General features: G+C 38.9%; 1 protein-coding gene across 3 annotated transcripts in view; it reads left to right on the forward strand.

The window, feature by feature from the left end:
• Thoc2 (THO complex 2) overlaps positions 1 to 15624 on the forward strand; it is a 104068-nt gene that overhangs the window by 24729 nt on the left and 63715 nt on the right. For all 3 annotated transcript variants that reach the window (XM_048336908.1, XM_048336909.1, XM_048336907.1), the window contains exons 5-8: positions 1295 to 1365; positions 2074 to 2195; positions 3205 to 3338; positions 13374 to 13540. In XM_048336908.1, coding sequence (XP_048192865.1) covers positions 1295 to 1365; positions 2074 to 2195; positions 3205 to 3338; positions 13374 to 13540 — 494 coding nt within the window. The remainder of the gene's footprint in view (positions 1 to 1294; positions 1366 to 2073; positions 2196 to 3204; positions 3339 to 13373; positions 13541 to 15624) is intronic.

A 15624-nucleotide genomic window follows, 5' to 3' on the forward strand; every position in this document is an offset into this window, starting at 1 on the left:
ATTGAATACAGGGGCTGCATTTGTTCACACTTCCTTCCTCCATTCCTGTGTTCTCATTTCCTCCCCCATTCCTGTGTCCCCGTCTTGCCCCCCTAAAAGACAACAGTAACAAAAACATGTTTCTTGGAATTTGTTTTGATAACTAGTACTTTAGATGTTCAGAGGAGTTACAGATTTCAGAGGAGTTCTATCTTTGGGTTTCTCCTCTTAAGTGCCTAAGTGTATTTCCCTTTAGTCTGCTTGTTTGTTTGTAACTACATAAAGCCCAGTATAAAATACCATGTCCAATTTCATTTTAACATTTAGTTTCCATATGTGAGAGAAAATATGCACCGTTTGTCTCTCTGACCTTGGCTTACCTTACTTAATGTGATTTGTTCTTGGTCCATCCATTTCCCTGTGAATGACATAATATCACTCTAATGGTTGAGTAAAATTCCATTTTGAGGAAAATATTTTGTTTGATGATAAATCTCCTCTTTTCATTTTTATTGTTGGCAGTACAAAGTATATTGAAGCAAAGCTGTAGTAAGATGTCTGTTATTTGGGGACCATTTAGAAGCCACTTTTCTTCACTTAAACGAATGCCTTTTTATAGTATACTCCTGTACTACCAACTTACATCGTACAGATATGTCATAGGTGATAGGGCCAGTCTTCACTATCCAGAGAAATTTAAATACCTATGAAAGAAGGCATGCCATATTATTTTTGAGATTCAGAATGAGGAATTTAAAAATTAGTGTTTCTTTCTTTTCTGGTTCTGGGGCTTGAACTCAGGGCCTAGGTGCTGTCTCTGAGCATCTTTTTGATTAAGGCTAGGGCTCTTACCACTTGAGCCACAGTGCCACTTCTGGCTTTTTCTGAGTGGTTTGTTGGAGGTAAGAGTCTCAGGGATGGGGCTGACAATGTGGCTTAGTGATAGAGTGCTTGCCTAGCATGCATGAAGCCCCAGGTTTGGTACCTCAGACCACATAAACAGAAAAAAGCACGAAGTGGCACTGTGGCTCAAGTGGTAGAGTGCTAGCCCTGAGCACAGAAAGCTTAGGGACAGTGCAGAGACCCTGAGTTCAAGCCCCAGGGCTGGCCCCCCCCCCCCCAAAAAAAAAAGAGGCTCAGGGACTTTTCTTCCTGGCCTAGCATTAAATTTCGATCTTAAGATCTCAGCCTCTTGAGTAGCTAGGATTACAGGTGTGAGCCACCAGGTCCCTGTTAAAATTAGTTTTAAAGAGGGGAATTTGCCTTTACTACTAGAGTCTATATTAATATACTTTTTTCTTTTGTTACATTATAGATATTGAGACAAATTGTTTAGAAGAAAAAAGCAAGAGAGACTATTTTACACAATTGGTATTAGCATGTTTGGTAAGTTTTAAAAACATTTTCCCCTTCTAAATTTTGAAGTTACAATCAATTACATGTTAATGGAGAAGGATATTGATATTCACTTGACTTTATCATAAGGTGAGATTTGGATTTTGAAATAGAATGTTTTGTAAAATTAGACATATTTCTAAGATAAACATGTTACCAAATTATGTAAGTGTTCTCTCTATATACATATATGTATATACACACATATACAAACATACACATACATACACACAATCTCTTTTTTGCCAGTCCTAGGGCTTGAACTCAGGGCCTGGGCTCTGTCTCTGAGCTTCTTTTGCTCAAGGCTAGCACTCTACCACTTGAGCCACAGCATCACTTCTGGCTTTTTTTCTTTATGTGGCACTGAAGAATCGAAACCCAGGACTTCATGCATGCTAGGCAAGTACTCTACCACTAAGCCACATTCCCAGCCCCCCTCCACACAATCTTTAGTAATATTGTTAAGTTCCTAATTTAAAAAAGTGTATTACATATTTTAGTATTTTGTTAAACTGAAGTTCTATGTCTTTTAGAATCATAAACATGTATATGTAAACATGTATGTATAAACTTATATACACGTGTGTGTATATAGAGATGATATAATTTTTTATTGGGAAAATTCTCTTCAATATATTTAACATGGTCAATGTGTACTTGTAGTGCTAAAGGAGAAATGACTTAAATTTTTTTTATTAGTATTTAGTTTCAGACACAGTTCTAAAGGAACGCTTGGATCCAGATACATTGGAATCATTGGGGCTTATCAAACAATCACAGCAATTCAATCAAAAGTCAGTTAAAATCAAGACAAAGCTCTTGTAAGTATATGTGGCTTATGTTGTAAATCAAGTAGTTGAATGTTTTATTTCTCATTTTGAAGGGTAGCAGTTGCCATAGACATTTTGAAGACTTTTTTTTTGCAGTTAGCAAATGTCTTGTGTGTTTTTCGGCTTAAGTTTATTGAGATGGGCTGGGAATGTGGCTTAGTGATAGAGTGCTTGCCTAGCATGCATGGTACCCTGGGTTCTACCCCTCAGTACCACATAAACAGAAAAGCTGGAAGTGGAGCTGTGGCTCAAGTGGTAGAGTACTAGCACAGAGAAGCTTAGGGACCCCAGTTCCTGAGTTTAAGCCCCAGGACTGGCCAAAAATAAAAAGACAAAAAAAGATTATTGACAATGGCAGTTGAGTCTTGCTTATATGATATTACTATTTGTTTTGATAATACAAAGCTAAAATACTAAGTTCTTGGGATTAACAGTAAAATAATTTTCAAGTATGTTTATGCATAGGATTCATAATCAATGATAGAAGTGGGGTATTATTCCTTGGTATTTTTTCTTGTTGCTGATTTTCCTTCTTTAATTACCATTGGGTTTGTCTTATAAAGCAGTAAGTATTGTTTTCTGTTTGAAAAGATAACACAAAGAGGTAAACTTTCAATAGTTATTCTTAGGATTGTTTCAAAATTTTCAATGAGGGGCTGGGAATATGGCCTAGTGGCAGCAGTGCTTGCCTCATATACATGAAGCCCTGGGTTCGATTCCCCAGCCACCACATATACAGAAAATGGCCAGAAGTGGCGCTGTGGCTCAAGTGGCAGAGTGCTAGCCTTGAGCAAAAAGAAGCCAGGGACAGTGCTCAGGCCCTAAGTTCACACCCCAGGACTGGCAACAAAAACAAAACAAATCAAAATTTTCAATGAGGCGTTGGTGGTATTGTGGTGAGCATAGCTGCCTTCCAAAATTTTCAATGAGAAAAGTACTCTGCGCAGGCTTGTTAACTGAAATTAATCTTATCCACTTAATGATATTTATCTGATTTCAGCTATAAACAGCAAAAATTTAATTTGTTAAGAGAAGAGAATGAAGGTTATGCCAAGCTGATTGCTGAGTTGGGACAAGATTTATCTGGAAATATTACTAGTGATTTAATCTTAGAAAATATCAAGTCTTTAATTGGTAAGATATAACATATTTTGTATAAGATGTGTCACTAAGTTTTTTTCTTTTAAGTATTTATTGTCAAAGTGATGTACAGAGGGGTTAGAGTTTCATACATGAGGCAGTGAGTACATTTCTTGTTCAACTTGTTACCTCCTCCCTCATTTTCCCCCCTGCCTCCCCTAGTAAGTTTTTTAACCTACAGAATATCCATAAACACAGATTGAGTATATTGGAAAATTTTTTTCAGTTATGAAATAAGCATGTGTCTACTTTGTATTTTAGTATGCTATCAATGACATTTGTGTGTTTATATCAGTTCCTGTTCTGTAAAATTTCTGTGTTCTTAAGGTTTTTTTTTTAATCTTTTAATTTTTTTGTCGATTGTGGGCTTGAACTCTGGGCCTGGGTGCTGTCCCTGAGCTCTTCAGCTCAAGGCTAGCACTTGACCACTTGAGCCATAGTGATACTTCCTGTTTCCCAGTGGTTAATTAGAGGTAAGAGTCTCACTGAGTTTCCTGTCCAGGCTGGCTTTGAACTGCAATCCTCAGACATCAGCCTCTTGAGTAGCTAGGATTACAGGTGTGAGCCAGTTGGTCCAATTTTTTCATCTTTTTATAGGGGACAGAAAAATGAAAGTGGGGGCTGGAGATATGGCCTAGTGGCAAGAGTGCTTGCCCCGTATACATGAGGCCCTGGGTTCAGTTCCCCAGCACCACATATATAGAAAATGGCCAGAAGTGGCGCTGTGACTCAAGTGGCAGAGTGCTAGCCTTGAGCAAAAAGAAGCCAGGGACAGTGCTCAGGCCCTGAGTCCAAGTCCCAGGACTGGCCAAAAAAAAAAAAAAAAAAAAAAAAAAAAGAAAGTGAAAACTTTAATGAATGAACTCTTGAAACCTGGTGCTGTTTAGTTCTTTTTGTGTGTGTGTTTTATTTTTTTGAGTTTAAGTAACTACATATATTTCGCAGTATTCTTTTGAACATTTTTGAGGTGGCAGTACTGAAGTCTAAACTCAGGACCTGATGATTGTTATTCAGGCACTCCACTGCTCATCTATGTCTCTAGTCCTGAACTTGGTTTTAAAAATACCTTTACAAGGGACTTGGATACTTTAGCTCATTTTATTTTTATCTTTACAACTGCCTCTTAAAATAAATGTGGCACAATGCTGCAAAACTATAACAGGAAAATGTTAATTTACTTTTAAAGTTTCATTCCTGTAGCATTTTTTTAAAAAGAAAATTTCATTGAGCATTTGGAGGAAGTAGTTAATTTCTATGCACAGTAGGAGTGAGTTACAGAAACCTAAAGCTGGGTTGTGTGCTGATGCTTCATGCCTGTAATCCTAGTTATTTAGGAGGTTGAGATTGAGGATTATAGTTCAATGCCAGTCTGGACAGGAAAGTTTGTGAGATTCTTTATCTCTAGTTATGCACCAAGAAGCTAGAAGTGGAGCTGTGGCTCAAGTGGTAAGAGTGCCAACCTTGAGCAAAAAAAAGCTAAAAGACAGTACACAAGCATTGAATTCAAGCCCCAGTACTAGAACAGACTGTAAAGAATAATCTTGATTTTCCAAAGCTGGAAGGAATCTCAGGTATTGTTTGTTAATATTTGTTCTAATGTCAAGTAAATTTTACAGTATTGTGGTCCTACATTTTGAGACAGAGAGAACTCTTATTTTCTGCCTTATTGTTTCCATTTTAGGAGTTCCTGTCCTTACCTTCTCCTTTTCTTCCCTTTGTCTTTGGGGCATATTTATAACAAAGTAAGAGCTAGTGGTCTAATCTTTATTCCTTTCCCTCTAATACTTCACATATGCACCCAAATAAAAGAGTATGTATTACAGTCTTCCTTGTTCTTTGGTTTGATTTTTGGTAACCACAAACATAGAAGGTAAGGAACTTATCAGCCCTGTATGTGGCACTTACAGTATATTAGGTGTTATAAGTAATCTGTAGATGATTTTAGGTGTAGATGATGTAAAGTGTAATCTATATGAAAATACTATGCCAGTTACAGAAGGGACTTGAACATCTTTGGGTTTTGGTATCCTCAAGTGTGTCCTGGAATCATCTCTCTTGTATTGAGTGATGATCTATTTTAAGCCCCTTTCCACATAAATGTAAGGTCCTTGAGGATAGTCACTTTTGTTTGGATTGCTTATTATTTTGTCCTCAGTGCCTGGTATGTAGGTGCTAAATAAATACGAGGTGAAAATGAATAATAAATTTGTCCATTTTCTTACAGAGTTCACAGTGATTTTTAGCTTGTCTTCCCTAACGTGTTGAAGTTCAGAAAATTTATTTCTCTCAGGCTTAGTGTTTGTTTCTGTCTGACTAGATGACCTTTTTCTTTCCCCAGTGGTCTGAGAAAAAAGAACTTTTAATAGATGGAAAAATTGAGGTCAGGACTTTTAATTCAATGAGTATCTTTGAATGTTACAATTCATTAAATTCTCTCTCAATAGAAACTTCATCTAGGGCTAGTCTGTTGTGTCCAGAACAATTCAGACACAGCACCCTGTTTTTGTTTTTGCCAGTCCTGTGGCCTGAACTCAGGGCCTAGGCACTCTATCACTTGAGCCACAGTGCTACTTCTGGCCTTTTCTGTTCATAAGGAATCGAACCCAGGGCTTCATGCACGCTAGGCAAGCACTCTACCATTAAGCCACATTCCCAGCCCTGTTTTTTTTCCTTTTTCAGATGGCATCTTCAGATGGATTTCTGTCTGCTTATTCCCACTATTTTCTATTTTAGGAGCAATTCTAATGAGTAATATTTTACACAAATTTCTCATAGGTCTCATGTCTTTCACTGGAGATTGTCAGAAATATACATGGTTTAGAAGGTATATGGTTTGTGTTCTTAAATTTAGGGTACTTTTTGTGATCAGGAAAAATCCTACTTATCCTTTAGTTGAAAGGAACTTGTTTCTGAAAGAAACAAAAATATTTACATTCTCTTAGAGAGCCAGGGAGTATGTAAAGCATGAGTAAGCCTGGCAGTATAAATGTTAGTGCTGTACAATAGTGCTTGTGATAGCAAGTCTACTATGAAATCTGAATTAGATAGGAATGAAGAGTGATTAGTAAATCTATTCACTTGTCAAATAGACCTTTCTTTCATTAAGATGCTTGCATTGCACTAAGGAGTCTTAGCTTCAAGTAGCCAGCAAGAAGCTATGAAGAGAGCTGTGGCTCAAATGGTAGAGTACTAGCCTTTAACACAAAAACGCAGGGACAGTGCCTAAGCACCCGTTTTTCTGGATAACAACCTAGTAGGATAGTAAATGGGTTTTGTCTTTGTGGGTCATTTGGTTCTTATTGTACATACTTAATTGTCATTGTAGAGTGGAAGCAGACACAGACCATATACAAATAAGCATGTGTGACTGTGTTTTAGTAAACCTTTACTTTTTTGTGTGTGTCAGTACTGGAGTTGGAACTTAGGGTCTGGGTGCTGTCCTTTAGCTTTTTCTCTCAAGGCTGGTGCTCTACCACACGAGATACAGTTCCACTTCTGGCTTTTTGTGGTTAAGTGGAAATAGAGTTTCATGAAATTTCCTGCTTGAGCATACTTTTTTTTTTTTTTTTTTGCCAGTCCTGGGGCTTGGATTCAGGGCCTGAGCACTGTCCCTGGCTTCTTTTTGCTCAAGGCTACCCCTCTACCACTTGAGCCACAGCGCCACTTCTGGCCTTTTCTGTTTATGTGGTGATGAGGAATTGAACCCAGGGCTCTGTGCATACTAGGCAAGCACTCTACTGATCAGCCACACAACCCCTGCTTGGGCTTACCATGATCCTCAGATCTTAGCCTCCTGAGTAGCTAGGATTACAGGTGTGAGTGAGCAAGTGGGTTTAACGCACATGCTGTTGTTGATTTTTGGCCTATACCAAAACTTCTGGCTAGAAATTAATCATAGAGTTTTTTTTTTTTTTTGAGCTTAGCTTTTTTTTTAACAAACAGAAACCTAACAAACAAAAATATACATGTTTTCATTCCCGGAGTTGTGCTTAGCTTTTGATAGTGAAAACAATTAGTCCTAGTTTTGGATTTAGTGGTCCATGATTTTTTTGGGGGGAAGGGGTGGGGTAGGCAGGGCTTTAGGCTCTATTCCTTACCTTTCCTTCAAGAAGTAGAGTTTATGACCTTAATTTGCTGATTGGTGCCTCAGGATTTATGTAGACTGGTCTGGGGAAGGGTAGAAATAGGAGTCTTTGTCCTTTCAATTTCACAGCTTTACTTGGTTGCTTGTAAAGTGACCAAAGGAACTAAGAAAATTGAGGGGCTTGGTAGGGTTGGAGAAGTTGATGGAATATGATGAAAGATAACATTGATTAAGATGCATTTTACTCATAAACATGTTGACATGAAACCTGTTTGTACAACTACTTAAACATAATAAAAATATATATAAAAAAAACAAGGGTTGGGAATATGGCCTAGTGGTAGAGTGCTTGCCTTGCATACATAAAGCCTTGGGTTCTATTCCTCAGCACCATGTATATAGAAAAAGGCAGAAATGGCACTGTGGCTCAAGAGGTAGAGTGCTAGCCTTGAGCAAATAGAAGCCAGGGACAGTGCCCAGGCCCTGAGTCCAAGCCCCAGGACTCCCCCCCCCCCAAAAAAGGCAAAGAATGTCAAAACAGTTTTATTCTTGGAATGATATATGATATCCAATTCCTTTAATTACATTATTTTGAGAGTACATTTTATTTTACTATTCTTTGGTCCATGTCATTTTTTTTACGCTCCCCCTCCCCCCCCCCCCCCCCCCCCCCCGCTTCTGGGGCTTGACCTCACGTCCTGGGTGCTGTCCCTGAGCTTTCAAGGCTAGCACTCTATCACTTGATCCACAATACCACTTTGGCCTTTTCTGAATAGTTTATTGGAGATAAGAATCTCTTTGACTTTCATTCCCAGGCTGGCTTTGAACTGCAATCCTCAGAGCTCACCCTCCTGAGTAGCAAGGATCACAGGCATGAGCTACCAGTGCCGGGGTGTTTTTTTCTGTTTTTACTGGGACAAGAGTTTGAACTCAAGGTTTTGTGATTGCTCAGCTTGTTTGCTAGGCTGGTATTCTACCCCTGGAGCTATGAGTCTTGCCTGGGTTTTTTTGCAGGTTATTTTAGAGATGGAATGAAGACTTTTTGTCCAGGCTGGCTTTTGAATCTCAATTGTCTGGACCTCACCCTCCTGATTACCTAGGATTACAGACCTTTGTGTTTTTTTTTTGTTTTTTTGGTTTTTTTTGGCCAGTTCTGGGTTTGGACTCAGGGCCTGAGCACTGTCCCTGGCTTGTTTTTGCTCAAGGCTAGCACTCTGCCACTTGAGCCACAGTGCCACTTCTGGCCATTTTCTGTATATGTGGTGCTGGAATTGAACCTAGTACCTCCTGTATACGAGGCGAGCACTCTTGCCACTAGGCCATATCCCCAGCCCGGATTACAGACCTTTAACTGAAGTTTTTCTTTGTTGAAAATTTTCGTTATATGTTAGTTAGAAATAATTTTTTCACCCTCTACTATGAGAATGAAGGAACTGGTTGTTAGGGCTTTGTTATTTGTTTTTCCACCTGCTCCCTTCTAGTGTAGTTTTCTATTTTTCCAAAGGCAAAAGGGTATTGTGGGTATGTACGTGTGTGTGTGTGTGTGTGTGTGTGTGTATGTATGTATGTATGTATGTGTGTGTTTCATTTTGTAACACAACTGGTATTAGAGGTAGGAAGCTAGGCTTGGCTTATGATCACTTTCAAGATCACATGTCTTATTGCTGCTTCTGGTAGACAAAAGCCCTTCTAAGATGCTTGAACACAGAGTGTCTATGTTCTGTCACAGCTGTCATTAGAATTTTTTTCAGTATTCAAACTTACTGATTGTTAGTAGAGTCTTAACTGTGTATGAGGTAGCATAGCCATGACTTAAAATGTTAAAGCCAGTGTTTGAAGCTTAGGTTTAAAAATAATTTCCCAAAATTCTAATTTGGTTCCCCCTCCCCCCCCCCCCCCCCCGGTCCTGGGGCTTCAACTCAGGGCCTGGGCACTGTTTCTGTGATTCTTTTGCTCAAGGCTAGCACTCCACCACTTGAGCCACCACCACACTGACTTCTAGCCTTTTCTGTTTATGTGGTACTGAGGAACAAACCCAGGGCTTCATGCATGCTAGGCAAGCATTCTACCATTAAGCCACATTCTCTGTCCTGGTTGGTTGGTTGGTTGGTTGCTTTCTTTTTGGTGCCAGTCCTGGGGTTTGAACTCAGGTCCTGTGCATTGTCCCTGGATTCTTTTTCCTCAAGGCTAGCACTCTGCCTCTTGAGCCACAGCATGCACTTCTGGCCTTTTCTGTTTATGTGGTGCTAAGGAATCGAACCCAGTGCTTCATGTATACAGGGCAGGCACTCTTGCCACTAGGCCATATTCCCAGCCCTTATTTGTTACTCTTAAAACCTCTTGTTTTTGACTGGACTCAGACTTAGACATAGAAGCTTTTAGAGAGGATACCCTTGTCTCTGGTGATCTGTTCCTGCCATTTTCTTTGGCTTTCTTCCTTCTTTTAGCTAAATGCTTAGTATATTCTGCAGCCTCCTCCTTGTTTGTCTTAGTACATTGTTTCTTTAGAGCAATGTGGCATCGTTTGTGTGGCAGGATGTGTGGAGTAATAAGATGCTGAATCTTGGGGATACTTTGGTCCTGTTTTTTTTTTTTTTTTTTTGTTTGTTTGTTTTGCTTTATGTTTTTGTTTTTGTTGCCAGTCCTGGGCCTTGGACTCAGGGCCTGAGCACTGTCTCTGGCTTCTTTTTGCTCAAGGCTAGCACTCTACCTCTTGAGCCACAGAACCATTTCTGGCCTTTTCTTTTTATTTGGTGCTGAGGATTCGAACCCAGGGCTTCATGCACGCTAGACAAGCACTATACTGCTAAGACACATTCCCAACCCCCGAGGTAGGTTTTTTTTTGCCAGTCCTGGGGCTTGAACTCAGGGCCTGAGCACTGTCCCTGGCTTCTTTTTGTTCAAGGCTAGCACTTGGCCAATTGAGCCACAGCACCACTTCTGGCTTTTTCTATATATGTGGTGCCAAGGAATTGAACCCAAGGCTTCATGTATACGAGGCAAGCACTCTTGCCACTAGGCCATATTCCCATCCCCAGGTAGTTTTTCTTTAAGGTTCATAAGGAGGTTTATTAGTGGGGCCATAGTTCCCACGGGAGAGGGAGCTGGGAGAGGGAACTACATGATGTCCTCACCATATCCAGGTGGCAGCTTCTGTCTCTGGGGTCAAAGGGGAAGTAGGTAGGTAGTGAGTAGGAGTGGCTCATTAGGTATTGGTGGATCTGGGGGCTAGTGGGAGGAGCTGAGGACCTGAGGCTGGGGAAATGCTAACATTCCCCCATTTGTTGTTTATTAATAACAGGGGAGGGGTACCAGGTGAGAAGTATGGGTGAAGGTTGTTTCTTCTGGAGCTACTTCCTGCTGTAAAGGGGTGAAATAGTCAGGGGTCCCCAATTTGCCTGGTACTGTCCAGAGAAGTATTTGACAGTTTGGTTGGTAAAAGTCCTCATCATTTGCATGAGAATGGTTATCAGGGCCAATGGGTGTCATGGTTTCCTCTGGCTACCTCCTGCAGCTTGGGCACATCATGGAAACACGGGCTGGAGTCTTCAGGATTCAGATCTGTGCTGGGCAGAGCAGTGTAAGTGAAGCCTCCAGTTGCCTGTAGTAAGAGGATGGCCTTGAACTGCAAGTTCCCAGGTGGCGTCCTGTGTGAAGGATGTTATCCTGTTAAAAGAGACATTTAAAAAGGTCAGGCAAAGGGCTGATAGTTTTTTTTAACTTTATATTTCCATCAGTATTTAAGGATTCCATTTGTTGTTTTGGAGTTGTTTTTATGTTTGTGAGCACATCAGGAGGCAAAATATTTAGAAGGTTTTTCTCCCAGAACTTTAGGGGATATATCTTTTTTGAAGCATTTATGAAAATTTGGAGCTCTTTTTTGGTAAGATATCAGTGCATTTTTCCTTGTTTTACTTAGTTTGACTAATGGAAGAAAATGTATTATTAGAGTCATATAAAATGTGGGAATAATACTTGTATTTGACATATTTCGTTTTTTGATTCCTAAATCTTGACATTGAATAAAGTTAATAGATGCAACTATTGAAAGCCTTTTACAGAAGTGTTCAAGTGGGAATAGCTACCAGCTTATAAATTTTCTTTGAAAAATCTTCTAAGCCATCCATAAGGTACAAGTGTTTAAATTTCACACATGTTCCTTAGTTGAACACTATTGTTTTTTTTTTCCCCTAGCATTAATAGTAGGTGTTTGGGGGCTGGGAATGTAGCCTAATGGTAGAGTGCTTGCCTAGCATACTTAAAGCCATGGGTTCGATTCCTCAGCACCACATATACAGAAAAGTCGAGAGGTGGCACTGTGGCTCAAGTGGTAGAGTGCTAGCTTTGAGCAAAAAGAAGCCAGGGACAGTCGCTAGGCCCTGTGTTCAATCCCCAGGACTGGCAATAATAATAATAATAATAACAACAACAACAGTAAAGAATCAATTAAAAAAAGTAGGTGTTTGCTGGGCGCTGGTGGGTCATGCCTGTAATCCTGACTACTCAAGAAGTTGTGATCCGAGGATTGCGATTCAAAGCCAACCTGGACAGGAAAGTCTGTGAGAATTATCTCCAGTCAATCACTGTAAAACAAGAAATCGCTCCGTGGCTCAGTTAGTACTGAGTGCTAGGTGTGATCACAAATTGGTTCAGGGATAGTGCCCAGGCCCTGAGTTCAAGCCCTAGGCTGTCAAAGAAACAAAAACACAATGAAAGAAGATGTTTACTTTCTGTCTCAGTGAAATGGTTGCCTTGTACTGAGGTGTTAGATCTAATGAATAGTACATAGATTGCTTAAAATTCCATTCTGTTTGATACATGGCATATTGGAATAGATGTGAACTTAAGGGAACAAATATACATCATAAGAATACACAAACATACACATAAGAATACACATGTATATTTTGGTGCAGGATCTGGGGTTTGAACTGAGGGCCTGGGCACTTATATATATATATATATATATATATATATATATATTTTTTTTTTTTTTGCATAAGGCTCTCCCACCTGAACTACATTTCTACTTTGAGCTTTTTGCTGGTTAATTGGACTTAGCTGCTGGGCTGGCTTCGAACCATGATTCTCAGATCTCAGCCTCCTAGTTGTAGGTTGGAACTATTGGTACCCGGCTCATGAATGTGTTTTGAGAGAAATAGGGCATAGAATTACCTCTATGAGTTAAATTATTTTTCTATTTTTGGTACAAATATTTGAGTTCTATAATTAAAATGTACATCTGAAGTGACTGTACACAATATCATGGTAACAGCTGAAGAAAAATGCATATAGAGTTACTAATATATAGAATGACAGCTTGAAGTTTTCCAAGTCCATGTTTGATTGGCTCTTTTTAGTTCACCATAGGAGATTAACATGGATAATTAACAGTGCACAGTCAGTATTTCTTTCTCTTTCTACCTCCTTTACCTATGATGCCTATATTTTGCAACTGTGTTATACATGTAAGATAAAGTAAACTATTGATTCTAAAAATGACAGTGGCCCAGTTTCATGAACCTAAACTTTTGTTGATTAACATTCCAAACCCCTCTGCCTAAAACAAATTGGTAAATACTTTATTTGTCTGACTTGTGAAATACATTGTTTGATTTTCATAGTTTGCTAACAATTAATGGTGTCAATCTCTTGCATTTGCCTGAGTAACAAAGAACTGATGAGGCAGGGCTACAATGTAGAAGAAAATTACTTAAGTACTGTCACAGGTGTTGGGTTTCAACCCTTTGTTTGCCTATTTTAAGATCTTGGTCTAGTTACATTTTCATGTGTAGAAATGTTTTGTCTGAAGAGGGGAAGCCAACTTTAAAAAGAAGTTACTAAGTTAACAAAATCCTGTTATTTAGGTTATTGCTAAAAGCTAGTGGCCTTACTAGAAATGACATAATAACCTTTGAACCATGTGTATATTTCATCTGTTACAGGATGCTTCAATCTGGATCCCAATAGAGTACTGGATGTCATTTTAGAAGTATTTGAATGCAGGCCAGAACACGATGACTTCTTTATATCTTTATTAGAATCTTACATGAGTATGTGTGAACCGCAAACACTGTGTCATATTCTTGGGTTCAAATTCAAGTTTTATCAGGTAAAAATATATGTATAGGCTAACTTCATAATTTTATGTGTATAATTTAGTTGAGGTTTGGTTATAAATGAGTGGTATTCAATTCAGACGTTGTAGCAGATAAGATAGGTAACTTGGAGAGCGAACAATATGTTAAGTTCTATATTAATAGCTTCAATAATATGAAAGCATACTTAAATTTTGCCTTAGGAGATCAGGGAAAACATAACTTTTTTTTTAGCCTGTCCCTTAAAGCATTATTAGGAATTAATTGAAAGTTTTTCTTTCTTTTTTTGGTGGTACTGGCATTTGAACTCGAGGCCTTCTGCTTGCTAGGCAGGAGTTCTACCACTTGAGCCACACCTCCCCCCACACCCTCTTCGGCTTTAGTTATTTTTCAGATAGGGACTTGTAATTTGGTCAGGGTTGGTTCACACTTCAATCCTCTTCCCTATGGGTTCCTTTGTAGGTGGTATCATAGATGGGTGCTGTCATGTCTGGTTAACTGTTTGAGATGACATCTTGTTAGGTTTTTTTCCTGGGGTATCCTCCAATTGCAAGCATCTTGGTCTCTGCCTCCCAAGTAGCTGAGATTACAGGCTTGAGCCACACTAATCCTGGCTTTGTTGAGAATTTACTATAAACAGTGTGAGAATGAAGATGTTATGATGTAAATAGCCAATATTTATATTATATACCTATAAACGAATGGGAAGCCTGCAAGTCACTAAGATAGACAGAAACAGATTCAAATGTTCCTTTAGATTTTAAGAGGTACCACGATTGCCTTGAGCTTGAGAACATGAAATAAACTGTTGAATTCCAATGGCAGCCAAAATTTAATTTGTCCCATGACTAATTAGAATTTAGATTAGGGCTGTAGATTTCAGAGCATATCACAGTGAATATGATGACTTAACTGTATAGCATCAAGTTATTGGATTGCTATTTTTTTAAATTGAAAATCTTAAAAAATAGAAATCTTTATGTAAACATATTCTTCATAATGTAATAATCTTGTGAGCTGATGAATTAAAGTATACATGGACAGTTTGACAATATTTGAATAATCCTTTTTTGTAGATTATGGGAATTTTCTTATATAAGAAAGATCCCAAAATACTTGATTTATGTCCAAGGCGTGGTGGCACACCACGGGAGGCGGAAATCAGGAGGATTGAAGTTCCTGGGCAAGAAGTTATCGTCACTCCACTCAACAAATAAGCTGGGCATGGTGGCACATGCCTGTAATTCAGCTATGAGAGAAGCATAGGTGGGAGAATAGCAGTCCGAGGCCGGCCCCAGGCAAAAAAGTGAGACTTTATCCAAAAAATAAAGCATAAAAGGGCTGGGGGTGTGGCTCAAGTGATAAGAGCACTGCCTACCAAGAATGAGGTTCTGAATGCAAATGTCAGTACCAAAAAAATTCAAAACAACAAAAGCCCAATACACACACAAATACACAAACAGCTTGATTTAGAAATAACCTGTCATTGGAAGGAGTGGCTTTTATAATATTTCCTTGTTTCTGTTGTCAGAGGTGTCTTAGTATACTGTCAGATTCTGTAGTGTTAAGGGCCTCTGAGTAGAGGAAGAATTGTCAGAGATTTTTAGATTGTTTGTGGTCTAGAAAGGAATGTTATGAAAATTAAGAACTGTATATGGGATATAACCTAAGGGATATCTATGACCTTATCCTAAGCATGTATGTCAACTTTGTGTATAGGTCATCCTCATTTACATTACTGCCTGAAAATATTTATTCCCTCTTCTCCCCCCATAAACCTCATTTTCACCAATTTGTAATTGTTTAACTTCACTTAATGCTATTCCTCTAGGCAGAACTAACTATTCCTATAATGTTGATAGTGATTTTGTTTTAGTATCAACCTGTGATCTACTGTTGTGAATGTTTTAAATGACATGACTATTTTTGAGAGGAAGGCAGGTCCATCTCTATTACTCTAAAAGAGATAATTACAATAATTTAAGGAGAACTTGAGTACAACATGAGAGAGAACAGGAAGAAAGAATTACTAGAAAGTGTTAGTGTACTAAAAGACAAACTTGGCTGGAGTTAACCTTGCCACAAGAAAGAAGGATAA

The sequence above is a fragment of the Perognathus longimembris genome, chromosome 28 (genome assembly GCF_023159225.1).
Source record: "Perognathus longimembris pacificus isolate PPM17 chromosome 28, ASM2315922v1, whole genome shotgun sequence".
In the NCBI taxonomy this organism is placed as follows: domain Eukaryota; kingdom Metazoa; phylum Chordata; class Mammalia; order Rodentia; family Heteromyidae; genus Perognathus; species Perognathus longimembris.